The sequence below is a fragment of the Geotrypetes seraphini genome, chromosome 18, assembly GCF_902459505.1.
Source record: "Geotrypetes seraphini chromosome 18, aGeoSer1.1, whole genome shotgun sequence".
NCBI lineage: Eukaryota > Metazoa > Chordata > Amphibia > Gymnophiona > Dermophiidae > Geotrypetes > Geotrypetes seraphini.
In genome coordinates this window covers 27,533,817-27,555,052 of record NC_047101.1, presented here as the reverse complement: position 1 = coordinate 27,555,052, position 21,236 = coordinate 27,533,817, and the positions used below count along the sequence as shown (strand labels likewise).

Genomic DNA, 21,236 nt, shown 5'->3' with positions numbered 1-21,236 from the left:
GAGCTGCAACAAACTTTTGACCTACAGGCTAATGATCTCTTCGCCTATTACCAGATCCGTCACTATGTTCAGTCCCTCCCAGTGGCTGCCCTTACTGAAGTCTGCAGGGAGGCGCTTTCGGAACTCTTCAGCCTTTCAGCCCAACAGCGGATTCCTCTACAATTTCATATTGTGGGGATCCGGGATTGCCAACCAAGTACGAATCTGGATATATTAGTGACAGTGTGGGCTGAGGACTTGCATTGCCAGTTGACTGCTCAACAATTACAACGGGTCCTGAAGAACATTCAGAAGATGTCACCAATATTACTCACTGGGAAATGCAATTGAAAATTATTCTTAGACTTTACATTCCACCGGAACGTGTAGCCCGGATGGGGATTACTGCGTCGCATTCTTGCCCGAAATGCAATCAGGCTCACGCATCTTTGAGTCACATGTTTTGGGCCTGCCCCGCAATCCAACAGTTTTGGAGACATCTTGGCCTATATACCACATCGCTTTGGGGAAGGTGATGGCTTCTGCAACCGAGGGCGTTATTTGGATTTTATAATATAGCCTCGCCCAAACCCAGGGGAATGTCAGCATTTATCTCCAGAGCCCTTTTGATGGGAAAAAAAGCCATCCTCACCAACTGGCTCTCCCGTGATCCCTCGTCATATGCACAATGGAGATCCCTAATGATAGTGCACGCAACACTGGAGAGACGCATGGTGGGAGACTTGACTCTTGGCCCGGATCGCAAATTTTGTCAGGTGTGGGAGCACTTTTGGCAGGACCTCACATCGCGTGCTCGCAGTAGACTTTTGAATCTTTAAGATTTTATTCCCACTCTCAGCTGTTGGACTGGCCATGGATTCTTGGGGGGGGGGGAGGGGGGGATGGGAGGGGAACTGATTATATTGTTGAAAATGTTATTTCCTGACTGGTACTACTGTTTGTATAGCAATGTTACTTACCGTAACAGTTGTTATCCAGGGACAGCAGGCAGCTATTCTCACTAGTGGGTGATGTCATCCGACAGAGCCCCGATACGGACATCTTGCAAGCATGTCTTGCTTGAAGAAACTCAGAAGTTTCGAGATGCCCACACCGCGCATGCACCAGTGCCTTCCCGCCCGATGTACCGGGCGTGTCTCCTCAGTTCAGGTAGCAAGCCTGAGAAGCCAACCCAGGGGAGGTGGGTGGGACGTGAGAATAGCTGCCTGCTGTCCCTGGATAACAACTGTTACGGTAAGTAACATTGCTTTATCCCAGGACAAGCAGGCAGGTATTCTCACTAGTGGGTGACCTCCAAGCTAACCCCAATGGGATGGTGGGAGAGTTGGCAACTTAAGAGAACAAATTTTGTAACACTGTTTGGCCAAACTGTCCATCCCGTCTGGAGAAAGCATCCAGACAATAATGAGAGGTGAATGTATGAACCGAGGACCAAGTGGCAGCCTTACATATCTCCTCAATCGGTGTCGATCTGAGGAAGGCTACAGAGGCTGCCATTGCTCTGACCTTATGGGCTGTGACCTTACAGGGAAGGGATAATCCAGCCTGGGCATAGCAGGAAGAGATACAAGCCGCCATCCAGTTAGAGATGGTGCGCTTCGATACAGGGTGTCCCAACTTGTTTGGATCAAAGGAGACGAAAAGTTGAGGAGCAGTTCTGTGAGGCTTTGTGCGATCCAAGTAGAAAGCTAAAGCACGTTTACAGTCCAGAGTGTGCAAAGCAGATTCCCCAGGATGAGAATGAGGCTTTGGAAAGAACACTGGAAGCACGATGGATTGGTTGATGTGAAATTCAGAGACCACTTTAGGCAAGAATTTTGGATGAGTACGAAGAACCACCTTGTCATGATGGAATACAGTGAACGGTGGATCTGCCACTAGGGCCTGAAGCTTACTGACCCGGCGAGCAGCCGTGAGGGCCACCAGAAAAACCACCTTCCAGGTGAGATACTTAAGTGGAGCCTTGTTGAGAGGTTCAAACGGGGGCTTCATGAGATGGGACAGGACAACATTGAGATCCCAAACCACAGGAGGAGGTTTGATAGGAGGGTTGACATGAAAAAGACCTTTCATAAATCTGGAAACCACAGGATGCGCAGACAAAGGTTTCCCCTGTAGAGGCTGATGGAAAGCCGCAATAGCACTCAGGTGGACTCGTATAGAGGTAGATTTGAGACCAGACTGAGATAGGTGCAGAAGATAGTCCAATACAGAAGAAAGGGAAGCTCGCTGAGGTTCCGTGGCATTGGAAATACACCAGGAAGAGAATCTAGTCCATTTTTGGGAATAGCATTGTCGAGTAGCCGGCTTCCTGGAAGCCTCCAAGACCTCCCTCACTGCTTGAGAAAACTGGTGAGGAGTTATGTTGAAAGGAACCAAGCTGTCAGGTGGAGGGACTGCAGGTTGGGATGAAGTAGTGAACCTTGATGTTGAGTGAGTAATGAAGGAAACACTGGAAGAAGTACTGGCTCCCTGCTGCTGAGTTGAAGTAGAAGGGAGTACCAAGGTTGTCTGGGCCACCGAGGAGCAATCAGAATCATGGTGGCATGGTCTGATCTCAACTTGACTAGAGTCTTTTGAATGAGAGGAAATGGAGGAAACGCATATAGGAAGCGATTCCCCCAATCCAGTAGAAAGGCGTCTGCCTCGAGGCGATGAGGAGTGTAGATCCTGGAGCAAAACTGAGGCAGCTTGAAGTTGTGGGGGGCTGCAAAGAGGTCTATCTGAGGCGTTCCCCACTGAGCAAAGATCTGATGAAGGGGGTTGGAGTGGAGCGTCCATTCGTGAGGCTGGAGAAGACGACTCAATTTGTCTGCCAAGACGTTGTCCTTCCCCTGAATGTAGACAGCTCTGAGGAAGGTGTTGTAGCGGACCGCCCAATCCCAGACTCGAAGAGCTTCCTGGCAAAGAGGGGCCGAGCCCGTGCCCCCTTGTTTGTTGACATAATACATGGCGACCTGATTGTCTGTGCGAATAAGGACCACCATGTCGTGAAGCAGATGCTGAAAAGCTTGGAGAGCATTGAAGATGGCTCTGAGCTCCAGAAGATTGATTTGATGGAGTCGTTCCGCACTGGTCCAGAACCCCTGAGTGCGAAGACCATCCAGATGAGCCCCCCATGCATAGTTCGATGAATCGGTCGTGAGAACTTTCTGGTGGGGAGGAGAGTGAAACAGCAAACCTCTGGATAGATTCGAAGAGGTCATCCACCAGGATGCAGGAGTGACTACAATGTGACGGGACAACGGATCGGACACCTGAGTCCACTGAGATGCCAGGGTCCATTGAAATTCTGAGATGAAGTCTGGCAAAAGGCGTCACATGAACTGTAGATGCCATGTGGCCCAAGAGGACCATCATGAGTCTCGCTGAGATGGATTGGCGAGAAGACACCGACTGGCAGAGTAGAAGGAGAGCATCCATGCGTTGAGGAGGAAGGAATGCTCGAAGTTGGATGGTATCCAGGACAGCCCCGATAAAGGGGAGAGACTGGGTGGGCTGAAGATGTGACTTGGGAAAGTTGATCTCGAAGCCCAAGTTCTGCAGGAAACAAATTGTAGTCAAGGTCGCCGAAATGACCTCTGGAGCCGACGGCGCCTTGATGAGCCAGTCGTCGAGGTATGGAAACACCTGGAGACCCATGTTCCGGAGTGCCACGGCCACCACCACCAGACACTTCGTGAAAACTCTGGGCGACGAAGAGAGGCCGAATGGAAGCACTCGATACTGTTGATGCAGATGTCCCACCCGAAATCTGAGGAACTTGCGGGAGGCCGGATGAATCGGGATGTGAGTGTAGGCCTCCTTGAGGTCCAGAGAGCATAACCAATCGTTCTGCTCGAAGAGGGGATAGAGAGAGGCAAGGGTCAGCATACGGAACCGCTCCTTGACCAAAAACTTGTTGAGGACTCGAAGGTCCAAAATGGGACGCAGATCGCCCGTCTTCTTCGGGACCAGGAAGTACCGGGAGTAAAACCCTCGGTTTTGCTGATCTAACGGTACCAGCTTGACGGCCCGAAGCCGAAGCAAAGCCTGAGCCTCCTGGAGGAGAAGAGCGGTCTGCGTTAAGTTGGAAGGATACTCTCTTGGAGGGTGGTCCGGGGGGACCCGTTGGAAATGAAGAGAGTATCCCTCTCTTACGATGGTAAGGACCCAAAGGTCCGTGGTGATTGTCTCCCATCGATGACAAAAATGATGGAGACGACCCCCTATGGGAAAAACTGGGGAAGACAGAACGAGGTCGGTTATGCTCCCTGGAAGACAGTCAAAAAGGCTGAGTAGCCTTGGGTGCAACCGGCATCTGAGGCTTCTGCTGAGTCTTTTGGGGAGGCTGTCTCTTCGCAGGCTGTCTCGCAGGAGGAGTCTGCCTCGGTTGATAACGCCGCTGGTAGATCAGAGGCGGTCTAGAGGGACGAGACTGCTGAGGCTTCGGCTTAGGCCGCAGGAGAGACTGGAAGGACTTCTCATGGTCCGAAAGCTTTTTAGTAACAGTCTCGATAGACTCATCGAACAGATCCGCTCCCGCACAAGGCACATTTGCAAGTCTGTCTTGGAGGTTCGGATCCATATCAATGGTACGAAGCCATGCCAGGCGACGCATGGCGACCGAACAGGCCGCAGCACGTGCCGAGAGCTCGAAGGCATCGTAGGAGGATTGCATCAGCTGCAGGCGTAACTGGGACAGGGTCGCCACCACCTCTTCAAACTCGAAACGAGCCTGAGCATCGATGAAAGGGATGAACTTGCGGAGCACCGGCAAGAAGAAATCCAAATATGAAGAGAAGAAGAAATTGTAATTGAGCACTCGAGTCGCCATCATCGAGTTCTGATAGATACGTCTACCAAACTTATCCATCGTTCTCCCTTCTCTGCCCGGAGGCACGGAAGCGTAGACTTGGGAGGGATGAGAGCGCTTGAGGGAGGACTCGACCAGAAGGGATTGATGAGAAAGTTGAGCTCCCTCAAACCCCTTGTGGTGAACGATGCGGTATCGAGCATCCAGCTTACTGGGAACTGCAGGTATGGAATACGGTGTCTCAAAACAACGCATGAAAGTCTGGTCCAGCAGTTTATGTAGAGGAAGCCGGAGCGTCTCCGCCGGAGGGTGAGGCAAATGCATGGTGTCCAGATACTCTTTAGAATATCGAGAACCAGTGTCCAAAGTCACATCCAAGTCATCCGCCATCTGTCGGAGGAAGGATGAAAAAGACAGTTGGTCCGCCAAGGCCGGCCGGCGAGACGGACTAGAAGAAGTGGAGGCCTCCGGTTCCAGGGAGAGCTGGGAGCGGCACGGAGAATAGGAGGTAGATGGTTCCTCATACTCTGGTCCCTCAGGCGGGGATAAATCCGACGAGGAGTATCCCAAACGCTGCATCTTCTTTTGCGGAGACACCTCCGAATGACGTGAGGAGTGTCGAGAAGAGTGCCGAGATCGATGCCCCTCCCGGTGACGGGACGGGGAACGAGATCTTCTATGCATCGATCGATCCCTCGAAGCCTCGAAGGAATGGATAGGACTAGATGCAGTGGATCGCAGAGGTGGCAAAGATGCGGACTCACGCAGTGCCACCCAGGTCTGGTATGGAGTGCGGAAGAACTCCTCCTGCGATGTAGTATGCCCAGGACTCCGATTATCAGGGGCCGACCTAGTACCCTGTTGTCGTGGAGGCGTGATGGGCTCCAAAGGCGGCATATCAGGAAGGGAAGCTCGCCTGGAGGATTCCGCCGCCCTCCGCCGATCCCACTCGTCGAGCAGGGAGATCGAACGACGAGGAGGAGGGGGAGGGGGCGGACCGCCCCCCAGAACCGGGACCGGGAGGTCACCCTGAATAGTGGCGATAAGCCGGGGTCCCATAGTCTGCATAAGCTCGACAAACTGAGCTTCTAGCAGGGATCGTAGCGAAGCCGATATGGAGGGATCTGCACCGAAAGGGGGTCCTCCTGCACGGTCTTCGCGTTCCTTCGTGGCCAAGTGCTTCTGCTTGCTAGCTTTAGGCACTTTGATGACCACCGGAGGAACAGTGGAAGGCGGTACCTGAACCGAGGAGACGGAAGCAGGCACCGATGCTGAACTCGATGCTGAAGCCGGTGTGAACGATGCCGGCTTCACAATGCCCGATGCAGGAGTCGTCGATGCAGGTTTCGAACGGACCGGCAAAACCTCAAGAGAAGTTGAAGCAGACATGTCCTTGGCAGTCTCCATCTTGAACATCGACTCCCAGAGCAAGCAGCGCCATTTAAACGAGCGCGCAGTGAGCGTGGAACAAGGCCGGCACGATTTCGGAACGTGTTCTGGACCAAGACACTGAAGGCAGCGTCGATGCGGGTCCATCAACGAAATCGCACGCTGGCACTTCCTGCACTTTTTAAAACCGGTGATTGGCCGGGACATAGGCCGGAAAATCGACGCTGCAAGGTCGAAGGCGCTAGGCCGCAGCCACGAGGCCGGCCCGGCCGAACCGCTGGAAGAAATAATTTTAACTTTTTTTTTTTTTTTTTAGAAAATATAAATTGAAATTGAAATAAATTCAAAGAAACAAAAAACGCGGGTTAAAGAAGGCAAAATACTGAAATTCAGTCAGCGCAGAATGAAGAGAAACTTCTCAGCTCCGCGGAAAGAAAAGAACTGAGGAGACACGCCCGGTACATCGGGCGGGAAGGCACTGGCGCATTCGCGGTGCGGGCATCTCGAAACTTCTGAGTTTCTTCAAGCAAGACATGCTTGCAAGATGTCCGTATCGGGGCTCTGTCGGATGACATCACCCACTAGTGAGAATACCTGCCTGCTTGTCCTGGGATAATTGCTTCTTACTGCTGGAATAATAAAAATCATTTAAACATTAAAAAAAGAAACTTCGACCCGGCTCCGTGCTCGCCGCTGTGGCCTGCAGCCATCGACAGCCACCACGGCCTACAGCTGCCGTGGCCTGCAGCCTTCGCGGCCATCATCCACCTTGAAGAGAGAAAGAGAGAGATTTGCGCGCATACAGAAGTGTCTCCCTCTCCTCCTGCCCTCCCCATCCCACATAATGGCAACCTTAAGTGCACAGAGACCTAAAGAAACATATTACACTTAATCAGAGTTAAAAGTAATTAAACACACTTGTGCCATGTCAAAATCAGAGAGAGGGAGAAGTACCAACCATCTGTAGTTCAGACAGAAAGACTTGAGCTCTGCTTTTCCATCAGCAATAGCAAACTGCCACTGGTGTCTCATCTTGCCTCTGAGGATTTACCGCAAGAGGAGCCTGCATGGACCTAACAGCCCGAGCCCCCAGCAGTGTAACTTCCTGGTGGCTCCTCTCACGATCGCTGCCTTCTCCGACGCAGGAGCAGCTGGTGAGAGGAGCCGCTGCAGCGTCTTTGAAGTTAAAAAATAAACTTTGGCCCAGCTCCGTGCTCAGCTGCTGCGGCCTGCAGCCGCCAACAGCCGCCGCGGCCGACATCCACCTTGAAGAGAGAAAGAGAGATTTGCATGCATGCGCACTCCTACCTGCGGTGCCCTACAGCGCATGGAAAATGGAACACGCGGTGGGAGTGCGCATGCGCGGCTTAGGCTTTTATTATATTAGATAATTTTTCAGAATCTTTTAGGTTGCAAAGGGGGGTTAGACAAGGTTGTCCTTTGTCTCCTTTGCTTTTTGATATAGTACTTGAACCCTTGTTATTAGCTATTCAACAGGTAAGGGAGATACAGGGTATTCCGTATTCTGGAAAAGAATATAAGGTATCTGCTTATGCAGATGATATACTGCTTAATTTGAGGAATCCTGAAACAACCATTCCATCTTTGCTTGATTTGATTGAGAAGTTTGGGAAATTCTCAGGATATAAAATAAATTGGAATAAGTCAGAAATTCTTTCTTTAAATGTGCATTGTATAAAAGGTTTATTTGATTCATTTCCTTTTATTTGGAAGGAGGAAGGAATAAAATATTTAGGTATTTGGATAAAAAACACATTTGAAGAGACAATGAAAGTTAATGAAAAAGCTTTATTACAAAAGGTTACAGAATTGTGTGAACAGTGGAATCCGATGCATTTGTCTTGGTGGGGAAGAGTCCATACTGTTAAGATGATGATATTGCTGTTGTTTGTTACCAAATGGGTATGATACCAGTTTTTTTTTTTCAGGGGTCTTTTTATAAAAAGTTAAACAGTATTTTGTCTAAATTTATTTGGCTGGGTAAAAGAGTAAGAATTGCTTTAGTGTCCTTACAAAAGCCAATTGCAGAGGGTGGAGTAAATTTTCCAAATTTCTATAGGTACTATCAATCCTATATCTTGCGCCAAGGTATGTATTGGGTCCTCCCAAAACTCATGGAAAAGCTACCTGATTGGTTATGGTTAGAATGGCAGCTCATGTTTCCTATTAGGCTTCGTCATCTTCTCAGTATTAAAATGCCTAGGTTACGGAAAAACAATAAGATATTAATGGACACATGGAAAACTCTAAGATATGTTAATAATTTAACACCTCTTCCAATTCAAAAATCTACATATCAAAATATCTGGCTAAACTCCAGGATCCAAATTGGCGGTTTTAAGATTGTCTGGAAGGATTGGATTAAAGCAGGTATACGAACCTTAAATGATGTTATATCTGATGGTAAACTGCTGGATTTTTCAAAGTTGCAAATAAAATTTGGTCTTGATAAAAAAACAAAGTTATAAATGGTTGCAACTGAAGCAGGCTATTCAGGCAGGGTTCCCTAAATGGAAATCTCTTAATAATCAATTTAGTTTAGATTTCCTATGCTTTCAGGCAGACTTCTTGGGTCATCAAGCCGCGCAGTGGTATAAATTATTATCTGGCTATGTAAATAAGAAACCAAAAACTGAACTTAGAGATATTTGGAGCATTGAGATTAAGCATCAAATTAATGCATCTCAGTGGCCACGTATTTGGTCCTGGAGGATGAAGTATACAATGTCTGCTTCTATGAGGCAAACATGGTTTTTCCTGTTATATAGAGCACTCTGGACCCCTGTTCGTTTACAAAAATTGGATTGCTCTAGGTCTAATAGATGTTGGCATTGTCACCTTGATGCTGGAACTTTAGATTACTTATTGTTTTATTGTCCATTTATTATTTATTGTCCATTTATTAAAACTTTTTGGATGTCTATTTGGGATCAAATAAATCATTTAATGGAAAATTATGTAGCATTATCATACGATACAATTTTATTTGGCATGCTGATGAGAGCTAAGCCTCAAATATCTGCTAATATTGACAGGAGTTGCCATTCAACAAATAACGTATAACTGGAAAGATTGTTCAAGACTGAATTATTGTTTTTGGTGGAATTCAGTATGCCATGTGTTTAAAATGGAAAGAGCATTAGCAGTTCAAAAAGGTTACTATAATAAATTTAAGGATGTGTGGGGGCCATTATTAAATTATTGTAATGATTAATTTACACTTTTCCCAATTTTAATTATTATATATTGTGACAGGGATCTGGCTAGTCTTAATAAAGCCCGGGGAAAAGCCCGGGGAAAAGCCCAGGGAAAAGAGCAGGGAAGCATTAATAATGTGCCAGGGACTAAGGAGAAGAAATATCCTGTGTATAGGGAAAATCCTGAGCACAAGGTTAAGAGGGAGCCTGTACCTTTAAATGCTCACAGAGCTCAGGCTGGAACGGGAAGGACAGGGCTCTTTAAGGAATTAGCTAAAGCTGCTGTGAGGGGGCGTGGTTATGTGCCGAGGCTCCCTTTTTCTGAAGTTCCCTGTCAGTGAGAGGGGAGGGACAGCTGGGACTGGAAGCTCAGGGGAAGCTGAGAAGGAACCCAGCTAAAGCAGCTAACTTTTGGCCAGCCTTGGAAAGTTCTCACCAGGATAGGGAAATGCAAAACCTTGAAACCCAATTTGAGGTTTGTGACATGGACTGGTTAGAGAATAATGCTATGTCTTCTGAGGAATAACACCCTATGGAATGGGAATAGGTTTAGGAAAGCCTGAATGTCCCTTTTTCCTTGGTGAAAGGGTTTTTTCTTTCTTCCTTTTTGGGGTTTATGTTTTGTGAAGGATTTTGTATCCGTGTTTCAAGCTGGGGCTAGAAGCTGCTGAATTTACTTTTGTGTTAGCTGAGTGGAACAGTGGCCACACCTGTGGGAGTACAAGTCCCTCTGCTCCTAGTGAAAGGGAACTGCCACTCAATTCTTCCAGAAGCCTAATTAGTGCCTAGAACCAGGTAGCTTAGCTATTGCCAAGGCAGGTACGGTTCTAGCACTGCTTGGGGGAAATAACACTTAACAGGAACTGTATGTTATGTTCTTAATTTGTGAACTTGAATTGGCCAGCACTGAAGGTGTAGTGATAAGAACTGGCACATAAGAGAAAGAAAGCAGAACAAGAGAAAATTGGAATGTTTTTGGGTTTTTACTTTGAATGCCAAATTTTGACCTTTTTTGTTTGAAACTTTCCTTGTGGATAAATAAAAGTCATATATTTGGACAAAACCCGGCCAGTGTGGTGTGCAGTTTATGGGAGGCACCAGGCCGCTGTGTGCCACCACGGTTACGCTCGCGCCAAGACTGGGGATTCTGTGGAGTTACTAGGCCTCGCCAGGATCCCGGTCCCACAATATGGATCGGGGGTTGGATTTCTATTAATAATATATATGAATGATAGATATTATATTTATGTGATATATTTTTTTGTTGTTGTTGTATATGAAAGTGAGAAGGGGTGGGGGTAAATCTTTTTGTTGTATGATATTGTAGATTTTCAAGTGATGTTATATTCTAATTATATAAGATGTACTGTGCACTTGTTGTAAATTATAAAATGAATAAATATAAAAAAAAAAAAGAAAAGAAAAAACACAATTTGAAGTGTTTGTATACAAATGCTAGAAGCCTAAAAAATAAAATAGGAGCATTAACAGTATATAGCACTGAATGATGAGGTAGATATCCACGGGGGTTAGGGGCAAAGCCAAAAAACCGCGAATAATATTCACCGGTTCTGCCTCTAACCCCCCAGCTATTTTAAGCCCTATAAGCCCCCTCTTAAGCCTTAGCTGGTGGTCTAGCAGGTTTTCGGGGAGAAGCAATCTGCATGGGACAGGAGCGTGGGAAGATCGCTCCTGCCCCCGAAAACCCGCTAGACTACCAGGTAAGGCTTAAGAGGGGGCTTATAGGGCTTAAAATAGCCTGAAAAATTAAAATGGGTTTTTTGTTTTAAAATCGCAAATAATCAAATCCGCGGATGCTGAAACCGCAGATTCAGAGAGGGAAGTGTAATAGGCATCTCAGAGACCTGGTAGAAGGAGGACAATCAATGGGACACCTGGGTACAAATTATATTGCAAGGATAGAGTAGATCAAATTGGAGAGGGGGGGTTGCGCTATATGTTAACAAGGGAATTGAATCAAATAAACATTCTGCATGGCATAGATAGCAGTGTGGAATCCTTATGGATAGAAATTCCATGTGTGAACTGAAGGAATATAAAGGTAGGGTTATACTACCATCCCCCGGGACATAATGAGCGACAGATAAAGAAATGTTTTCAGAGATCAGGAAAGCTGGAGAAATAGGCAACAGTTCAATTACTACTGGAGAACAAGTAAGCTGCCATGGGAATCCAACTCACAATCTTAGGATGCAGAGGCACCTGCTTTAACTACTAGGCCATTCCTCTACTCCACATGATTCCATCTCACCACAGACAAGTTGCTATTTCTTTCTTACCTTTAGGAGTTTAGTATGGAGTAAGAGAGTGTAAGCAGCTTCAGTGTAATTCTCACCGTCCAGATGAAGATCACGCAGCTTGTACAGGTACCTATTAGACAGGTGACAACAATGAGCAGTTCAGGACTTCCCATCTCTAAGCACAACTTATCAAATTACTGGAAGAAAAGCATTTATAACTCTACCATGAAATGGAATTTTCTAGAATGCTGATATTTAGTTGAGATGGTCTGGAGTTAAGAGTAAAACCCTCTACTCTATGTTATTGTTATATATCACTCACTAATGTAGTACTTATGTGTTTGTTATTTATGTTCTGTGTACTAAAAAGATTCAAAATAAAGAGATTATAGTCATGGTTTGGACAGTTAAGCCTCAAAGGTTTGATGTTATGAGAATCAGGACAATTTCCATGTGTAGTTTTCCTGGCTGTTCTTAGGGGGAGGGTGTTGTATAAGAACATAAGAATAGCCTTACTGGGTCAGACCAATGGTCCATCTAGCCCAATATAACACCTTCAAGGAGGCCAATCCATGTCACAAGTACCTAGTAAAAACCCAAATAGTAGCAGCATTCCATGCCACCGATCCAGGGCAAGTAGTAGCTTCCCCCATGTCTGTCTCAAGAGCAGTCTATAGACTTTTTCTCCAGGAACTTGTCTAAACCTTTTTTAAAACCATCTATATTAACTGCTCTTACCACATCCTCTGGCAACCCATTCCAGAGCTTAACTATTCTCTAACTACATCAAGTGTCCCCTAGTCTTTGTAAATCTTGATGCAGTAAAAAAAAATAAAAATCGATCCACTTGTAAGCATTCTACACCACTCAGGATTTTGTAGACTTCAATCATATCTTCCCTCAGCTGTCTCATTTCCAAGCTGAAGTGTCCTAACCTCTTTAGTCTTTCCTCATACAAGAGAAGTTTAATCCCCCCTATCATCTTGATTGCTCTTCTTTGAACCTTTTATAGTGCTGCTATATCTTTTATGAGATAAGGAGACCAGAACTGAATGCAATACTCATGAGGTTGCACCATTGAGCGATACGGAGGCATTATAACATTCTTAGCCTTATTTACCGTCCCTTTTCTAATAATTCTTAGCATCTTGTTTGCTTTCTTGGCTGCCGCCACACATTGGGCGGAAAGTTTCAGTGTATTGTTCACAATGACACCCAGATATTTTTCTTGAGCGCTGACCCCCAACATGGACCCTAGCATCCGATAGCTATGATTTGGATTATTCTTCCCAATGTGCATCACTTTGCATTTGTCCACATTAAATTTCATCTGCCATTTGGATGCCCAGTCTTCCAATTTCCTAAGGTCTTCCTGTAGTTTTTCACAGTCCGCATGCATATGAACAGTTTAGTATCACCTGCAAATTTAATCACCTCACTCGTAGTTCCAATTTCCAGATCATTTATAAATAAGTTAAATAGCACTGGTCCCAGTACAGATCCTTAAGGCACACCACTATATATTCTCCTCCATTGAGAAAAATGGCCATTTAACCCTACCCTTTATTTTCTGACCGATAATCAATTCATAATCCGCAATTGAACATTGCTACCTATCCCATGACTCTTTAATTTTCTCAGGAACCTCTCATGAGGAACTTTGTCAAAAACTTCCTGGAAATCTAGATACTTTACATGAACTGGCTCGCTTTTATCCACAAGACCTCCCTTGGCTGAACCCATGCTGACTCTGTCTCATTAAATTATATTTGACTACACTGGTTGCTGTGATCAGCAAGATGAACTTCTTAATAGGGGCCAAGTTGTTCTTAGATCCTTAGATTTGTCACATTGCTTGATCTGATTGGTCATCAGCTTGTTTTTCAATGGTTCTCTTCCTTTTTAATGTCTAGGTCTTTCTATGCTATTCTACAGATTCCTCTACTAATCATATGCTTCTCTGAGAGGTCCCACAGGTTCTCTTTTGTTTCCTATTCTTTTCTTTTTTTTTGTAAACTCATTTTTATTGAGCAAAAGGTCTACAGCACAACACACAGTACAGAAATCATTGCCAGGAATGAAAGTAAGAAGAATTTCAAATAACATAGGTAGTACAAGTAATACAAATAATACAAATATGTCGAGTGACGGGAGCTGATTAAATCATAACCTGAAATTCGTAGCATAGCATTCCTGGCTCTAGAAAACCAGCACAATACGAAAGAGAATTCAGAGAGGCCAACAGTGGCACAATGTGCGAACATGAGAAAAGGCGATGGCACTATACACCAAAATGCTCAAGAGTTATATGATAAAGAAGGGTTCAAAGCACCCCAAATTGCAGTGAAAAGAACCCGTATCGGCTTTCCCCAGATCCCAACATTCTACACCACACCCACCCGCAATCAAAACCGCATATACGCACAAATCCCCAACATCCCCCCATTCACACATACACGCACACAACATACATCCAGGCAGTCAGAGAGAAGAATGGAGGCAATGCACGAAGCGAGGAAAAAGAGTAAGAGAATGGGAGGATAAGAAGAACAATAATCATGCGAATAATAAGAATATTAAAATAAAAAGAATAATAAGAATAAGAGTAATAAGAAGAAGGATAAAAGGTGGAACATAGGTATTTGAGCAGGCAGAGCACAAGCGGGGCAGAAGCAAATCCAGCCAGTCAGGGGCGAAGGAAAAAATGCAAGAAGATCAGCCCCATCAAGACGAACGCTCCTGGCAAGATGTCAGAAATCTACCCCATATAGCACTATAGTCCTTCCAGTGATCCTGAGTACGAGAAGAATAAGTTTGAAGCTCATAAAGACCCAGGACCTTCATGCGAGCCAGCCAGAGCAGGTAAGTAGGGGCCTCAATAGACGCCCAATGTTGCAGAATAAGCTGCTTTCCCAGCATGATCGCATGAAGGACAAATTTCTGAGAAGAGGTGTTGAGCTGCTGTTGAGACAAGTCCTGTACATCACCCAAAAGCAGTGCGGACGGGTTCCAAAGCAAGGTACAACAAAGAGTTGTATCAAGACTAGCACGAACGGAGTCCCAGAAGGAGAGATTAGGACAGAGAAAGAAAGAATGTAGATAGGTTCCCGGAGAGAGATGGAATTTGACACAAAGATCATCTGGTCAAAGCTTCATGACAAAACCTTTGGATCTAGAGAGATAGGCACGATGTAATATCTTAAATTGGGTCTCTCTTAATGATACATTTTTGAGAAAAAGGTATATATTCTGATAGGTGGTCTGTAAATCCTGAGGAGAAACCAACAAGCCCAAATCCCGGGACCATTCATCCGCTATGGGTTGAAGGCAGCGCTCCCCCTGAAAATCCCGACCCTCTTTATACCAAGTAGCAATCCTGTTCTTGTGAGGAGGTGTAAGTAAGGCCCTCTCGTCGATAGCACCGCAAGACCAAGAGTTTGAAGTGACAGCAGAGAGAGATGAATAATAATGCTTAATTTGAATATAAAGGTAAGCCTGTGTGGTGGGGAGCCCCCAGTGGGTGCACATAAGGGAAAAAGAAGGAAATTGGCCGCCCCCCAAATGCAACAAATCAAGTATGGTGGACTCTCGTTCAAGGCAGTCCCTCAAGCCTGGCAGACCCCGAAGTCCGGTTACAAACCCCGGATTACCCATTAAGGACAAAAAAGGAGATGGATGAGGCACCCTATGCTGTAGACGTCTCCACCATATCCACGCTTTGCGAAAGGCGAGGAGAAAGTCCAAGGTAGGGTAGCGTAAAGAGACTGACGAACCCGGACTCCCATGGACAAACGATATAAAAGATATAGGGGAGCAGCAAGAAGCTAGAAGGCCCGGCGGGGAATATCTACGATGTGAAGTCAAATGTTCATGAATCCACCGGAATAGGGACGCAACATTATAAAGACGGATGTCCGGTAGGCCAAGTCCCCCCTGCTCCTTGCTCCGAGTTAGTTTGGGGAAACCTATACAAGCCCGCCTGTCCTGCCAGATAAACCTACGAATAATAAAGTTATAGTGACGTTCATCCTCTCGACTAACCCAAAAGGGTACGGTTTGAAGAGCGTATAGAAGTTTAGGAAAGAGGACCATCTTGACCAGGGCTACCCGGCCCATTAGGGATAAGGGAAGGGAGCGCCACCGATGACAGAGGGACTTGATCCGTCCAATAGCTGCCGAGATATTAGATTCATAGAGTTTGCCCGGGTTCCTATATTTCAATTTCCCCAAATATTTCAATTTCCCGGGCGCAATGTCAACCCCCAGGCGTTCAAACCACTTGTCACCCATCGAGTCATTGAGAAGGAGAGCTTCAGTTTTATCATAGTTAATTTTTAATCCAGTAAAGGAACCAAAGGAATTAATAATATGCATCAGATGGGGAAGATGAACGTCTGCATGTTTGACATAAAGTAACATATCATCTGCGAACATACTAATACAGAACTCAGACCCCCCCACACTCAGGCCCTGCAGAGTCGTATCCTGACGGATGCGGATAGCTAGGGGTTCGAGAGAAAGAAGGAAAAGCCGAGGCGATAAGGGACAACCCTGCCGGGTGCCACGGCCAAGAGGGAAAGGATCAGAAATTCCACCGTTAATCAATAGCTGCGATTTAGGTGAAGAATATAGAGCAGATACCCAATGCACAAAATCTCCAGATATACCATATTTTGCAAGCACCCAGAAAAGATGACGCCATGACACCATATCAAATGCCTTTTCCACGTCAAGGCTGGTGATCAAGGCCTTGTCCGAAGCTTGGTAAGACAATTGTAGTACTGCAAGGACTTTTAGCAGATTCATTGAAGCATGCCTACCAGGAACGAAGCCTACCTGATCCTCATGGATCAGTTCCGGAAGCAGTACATTTAGACGCGATGCCAAAATCCCAGCCAGGAGCTTGACGTCCTGATTCAGAAGCGAAATCGGCCGATAGGAGCCCAACTGGTCCATGGGTCTCCCCGGTTTCGGCAGAATGATCACATGGGCATTGTTATGCGTGTTTCCCGGAGGTGTTTCCGAGCGAAGGCCCATAAAATAGTCCTGAAGGGCGCATAAAGCGGAAGGTGGCAAGAGCTTATAAAATTCCGGTCCAAAACCGTCCGGGCCCGGAGTTTTGGCTAGTTTAAGACGTCGAATGGCCGTTTGCAGTTCCTCTCCACTGATCGGCCGATTAAGGAGAAGATTTTGAGATTCAGATATGCTAGGCATACACAAATCAGAAAAGAATGTATCCCGGGCCTGATCATCAGGAGGCTGCTCCGCATAAAGTTGTTGGTAAAACTGGAGAAATTGGCTCGTGATCTCCCGCTGCTGAATATGCAATTTGCCTGCCCGATCCTTTATTTGCGTGATAACATGACGAGTACGTGGGGGTCGGATCAGGTTTGCGAGTAACCTGCCAGTTTTATTTCCCCATGCATGCAATTTGTATTTGTAAAAGTAAATACTGCGAGAAGCCCGCTGAGATAGAATGTCATTTATTTGATGTTTAACCACTTGAAGTCGGTCCCTCAGTTCCCGTGTGAGACTCGAGATACGAGAACGCCGCAAATCCTGCAACTCGGCAGTCAAGTTCAATAAGTCCCCATCTCGCTTTTTCTTAACAGCTGCAGAGTAAGCAAGCATGTGGCCTCTCATAACGGCCTTAGCGGCCTCCCAATATAAAACCGAACTGACATCCCCCACACCATTAGTGGCAAGGAAGTCCTCCCATCTGCGCTCCAAATAGGGTTTGAAATTGGGATCAGAGTACAGATGGGGACATCCACCAAATCCGCCAAATCCTGCCAGGAGAGGCCGAAGAAAACTGAAAAGTAGTTCCCAAAAGTGCATGATCCGATACCAGTGGAGCGGCCATAACAGCCCGAGACAGCTTCGGAAACAGTCCAGCAGAGATGAGTATGTAATCAATTCTAGTATATACATTGTGAGGGTGGGAGAAAAAAGAAAAATCGCTATCATCCGGATTCAGGGTCCACCAGGCATCCAACAATCCCAATTCCCGAAGAAGGAAGGGAATACCCCTGTCATAGTGGCCCTTAGTAGCAGATTTAGCAGGCTTGCGATCCACAAGGGGCTCCGCCACCACATTAAAATCACCCCCGAGAATCATTTGATGAGACGAATAGGGTGCCAAGAGTCCCACCAAGGAAGAGAAAAAGTCATGAGAGTAAATGTTTGGGGCATAGATAGTACCCAAAACTAAAGGACAGCCCCACAATTCTCCAATCAGAAATAAATATCTGCCCTCGGGGTCCTTAAGTTCCTTATGAATAGTAAAGGGGATTTTTTTATGAATCAAGATTGCCACCCCTCTCTTCCGGGAAGAGTAAGCAGAGAAACCCACCTGTCCCACCCAGTCCCTCCGAAGTTTGAGATGTTCAGTTGGGGACAGGTGAGTTTCCTGAAGGAGTGCTATGTCACATCACTCTTTTTTCAAATAAGTCAAAATTTTTGTACGTTTCACCGGGGAATGGAACCCATCCACATTCAGAGAGTTAACAGAAAGACTAGCCATAGGAAAGGAAAGCAAGATCAGACAGCAGAGAAAAGTAGCCCAAAAACCGCCAAGTACCGGGTGGGAGGCATCCCAGCCAATTCCCCCCAACCCAGTCCCGGCGAGAAGTAGGTATCCCCCTAATAGCCACAGCAACCAAACCAGAATCAAGTCCTTGCACTTCTGTCGCCCATAAGAAACACAGCCATCCAATCCACACCCATACAAACACCCACACCCATACTCACATCCCACCCCAGTCCCCCATATTTCCCCCTCCCTCCCTCCCCACCCCCACCCCAGACTATGTAGTCTACCCCTGCACAACATTATAGCATAGAAAACACCAGCTCCGGGCCGCCTCAAAGCAGCCAATGATCAGCACAAAATAAGAAACCCTTAATAGAATCAAAGAAACACTGCATACAGTTTAAGCCCAGAGCTTGCACGGCGTATAAGCCACAGCGAACAGTTTATAAAAGAAATGCAGTTAGGGAGATAACAATGCCCAGTACAAAAAGCAAGGCCCAATGGTGAGTCTGAACGTAGACATCTGCATAAACCAGAGCAAGAAAAACTCAAGAGGGCTAACAGCAAGATAAATGAACAGAAAAGAAAAAGTGCGCCCCTCAGGGAAAGCACCCTCTAAACATCAGTCACAATTAACAGCATGGGTTGTTGCACCTGCGTCCGCAGAGGTGTAGCAAATAGAGGCACACAGAGGTGGAGTAGGGTACCTCTAGAAAGTAAAGTAAAAGAAAAAATACCATGTGCATCCCCATTACTCCTCGTGCCACGACCCAAAGCTACAAGAGACCCCTGTCAGGATCACAAAAGAATACCAAAAACTTGCAAGGGTCTCCCATAATCCTGAACTATATATATATTCCAAAGTCAATAGTCCTGGTAACACAATCAGTCAGCTACCCTGGAAGGTTCCAGGCCAGAAGGAAGCTTTTGAATAAATTGCTCCATTATCTGCGGAGTTTCCAGGAAGGTAACCTTGTTATTATGAAAAACCCGGGCGCGTGCAGGATACTGAAGAGTGACTCTAATATTGCGCTTGTAAAGCTCATTACAATAGGGAGCCATAGCCCTGCGCTGGTATGAGACTTGAGGCGAAAAGTCCTGAAACAGGAGAATCTTCTGTCCCTCAAATTGTACTGCTGCCCCTCTTCGGTACAAAGAGAGGATTCTTTCCTTAGCTGCAAAATTAAGAAATCGCGCAATGACAGGGCGCGGGCGTTGGTCATCTTCCTTGCGAGTGCCCACTCGGTGAGCTCTCTCAAGCAGCAATGGGGTTAAAGGTGGTTGCATATCGAAGACTGTAGGCAGCCATGCTTCCAATCGGGTACGGAGGTCCACATCACGTACCGAAGCAGAGATTCCAATAAAACGCAGATTATTTCTGCGGCCGCGGTTTTCCTGATCCTCCGCCCGATCTTTCAAAGCGGAGGTGGAAGTTTCCAACGAGCGCAGCCTCTCTTCAAAGTTGTCTGTACGCACCTCCTGCTGTGCGATGCGCTCCTCCGCTCGCTGCAATCGATTAGATTGAGAGTCCAGGCTTTCCCTCATTTCCTCCATGAAGGATTGAATTTTTGTAAGTTTGTCATCCATCACAAGCGTGAGGGATCGAGTGAGCTCCTGCACAGCGGCCTCCTGTAAGGTGAACATTGGCACCTCGTGTTTCTCCCCCATTTTGGGTGCCAGCGAGGTAAGTTTGGCCTTCACTCCTCGCTGAGATTTAATCGGCATACCCCAAGGAAACGCCGCTGGAGAGGTATTGCCGCTTGTGCCAGAATGTAGAAGGAGCTCCGGTGCCGAGCTGCAGGGCTGTATAGTAGGAAGTCGGGTGGTTATCGAAGATTTAGGACGAAGCAGCCCGGAGCTGTGGAGAGGCACGTCCGATCAGGTCTCCAGCATCACGTGACCCCCCGTTTCCTATTCTTTTCAATCTATTGTTAAGTTCTTTGGCATTACCCACCCAAGAATTAGCGATCTTGGCCTATTTTTTTTTTTGCTGATGATATTAAGTTGTTAACTTTTGTTGACCCTATAATACCTCATGACTTAAGGACCAGCATTTAAAACTGAAACCATCAAAATCCAAGGCTATTAGTTTACTTGCTTTTTTACCAGCTTCCTTGATTTCTCCCAAATTATTGGGGCAATTATCTTTTGCTCATCTTTAAAAATATTAGAAGTTATCTTTGGCTCTCGGTTGTCTTCTGAATAACTTTCCGCATCAATAATTCAGGGCTCTTTTGGTATATTATACCTCGTTAGAGCATTAAAACCCTATGTTGATAAATCATCCTATAAGCTTGTTCATGCTTTAGTATTTAGCAAAGTTATGTTAATTCACTACTCAATGGTCTTCTTAATTAAGAAACTTCAATCAATCCAGTATTTAGCCCTTAAAGGGAATTGGATCTGATTCTGTAGAGAATCTCAGTTAACCAATACTTGGTAAACCGGCACTCTCAACCAAATGGCAAAAAAATCCCCCGGCAACAGTCCTGAGACACAAATTCCTCTCCCTTCCTCAAGCCCCAAAGCAGTAGAAGCAGCGGCAGTCCTGACCCGCAAACCCACTTCCTCCCTCCTGAAGTGGCAGCCCGCCAACAGGAGGCAGTGCTCAAAACAGACTGCTCACAACCAGTCTTGGCAGGGCCTTTCCTCTGGAAGAAAAGTCCATAGTCTGCTGTTGAGACAGAAATGGGGGAAGCCACTGCTTGCTCTGGACCAGTGGCATGGAATGCTGCTACTATTTGGATTTTTGACAGGTACTTGTGACTCGGATTGACCTCCAAGAAGACGGGATATTGGATTAGATGGACCATTGGTCTGACCCAGTAAGGCTATTCTTATGACCAGTTATGTCTACTCTGCACCAAGGAGTAGAATCTGTGGGCTTTGCCCTTTAGTTGTATTATTTTTTCTGTAGTATAAGTTCTTTTTTCATGTTTTATTATTGCCATGTGTTGAATTAGGCCTAATGTCCTATTATCACATGTTGCTGATGATTTTTTCAACCTGAAAGACTGGTCTGAATTGTAGATACATCTAAG

General features: G+C 46.1%; 1 protein-coding gene across 5 annotated transcripts in view; it reads right to left on the bottom strand.

Moving 5' to 3' along the window:
• DOCK2 (dedicator of cytokinesis 2) overlaps positions 1-21,236 on the bottom strand; it is a 601,528-nt gene that overhangs the window by 147,139 nt on the left and 433,153 nt on the right. For all 5 annotated transcript variants that reach the window (XM_033927247.1, XM_033927252.1, XM_033927251.1 and 2 more), the window contains one exon: positions 11,703-11,793. In XM_033927247.1, the coding sequence (XP_033783138.1) occupies positions 11,703-11,793 (91 nt within the window). The remainder of the gene's footprint in view (positions 1-11,702; positions 11,794-21,236) is intronic.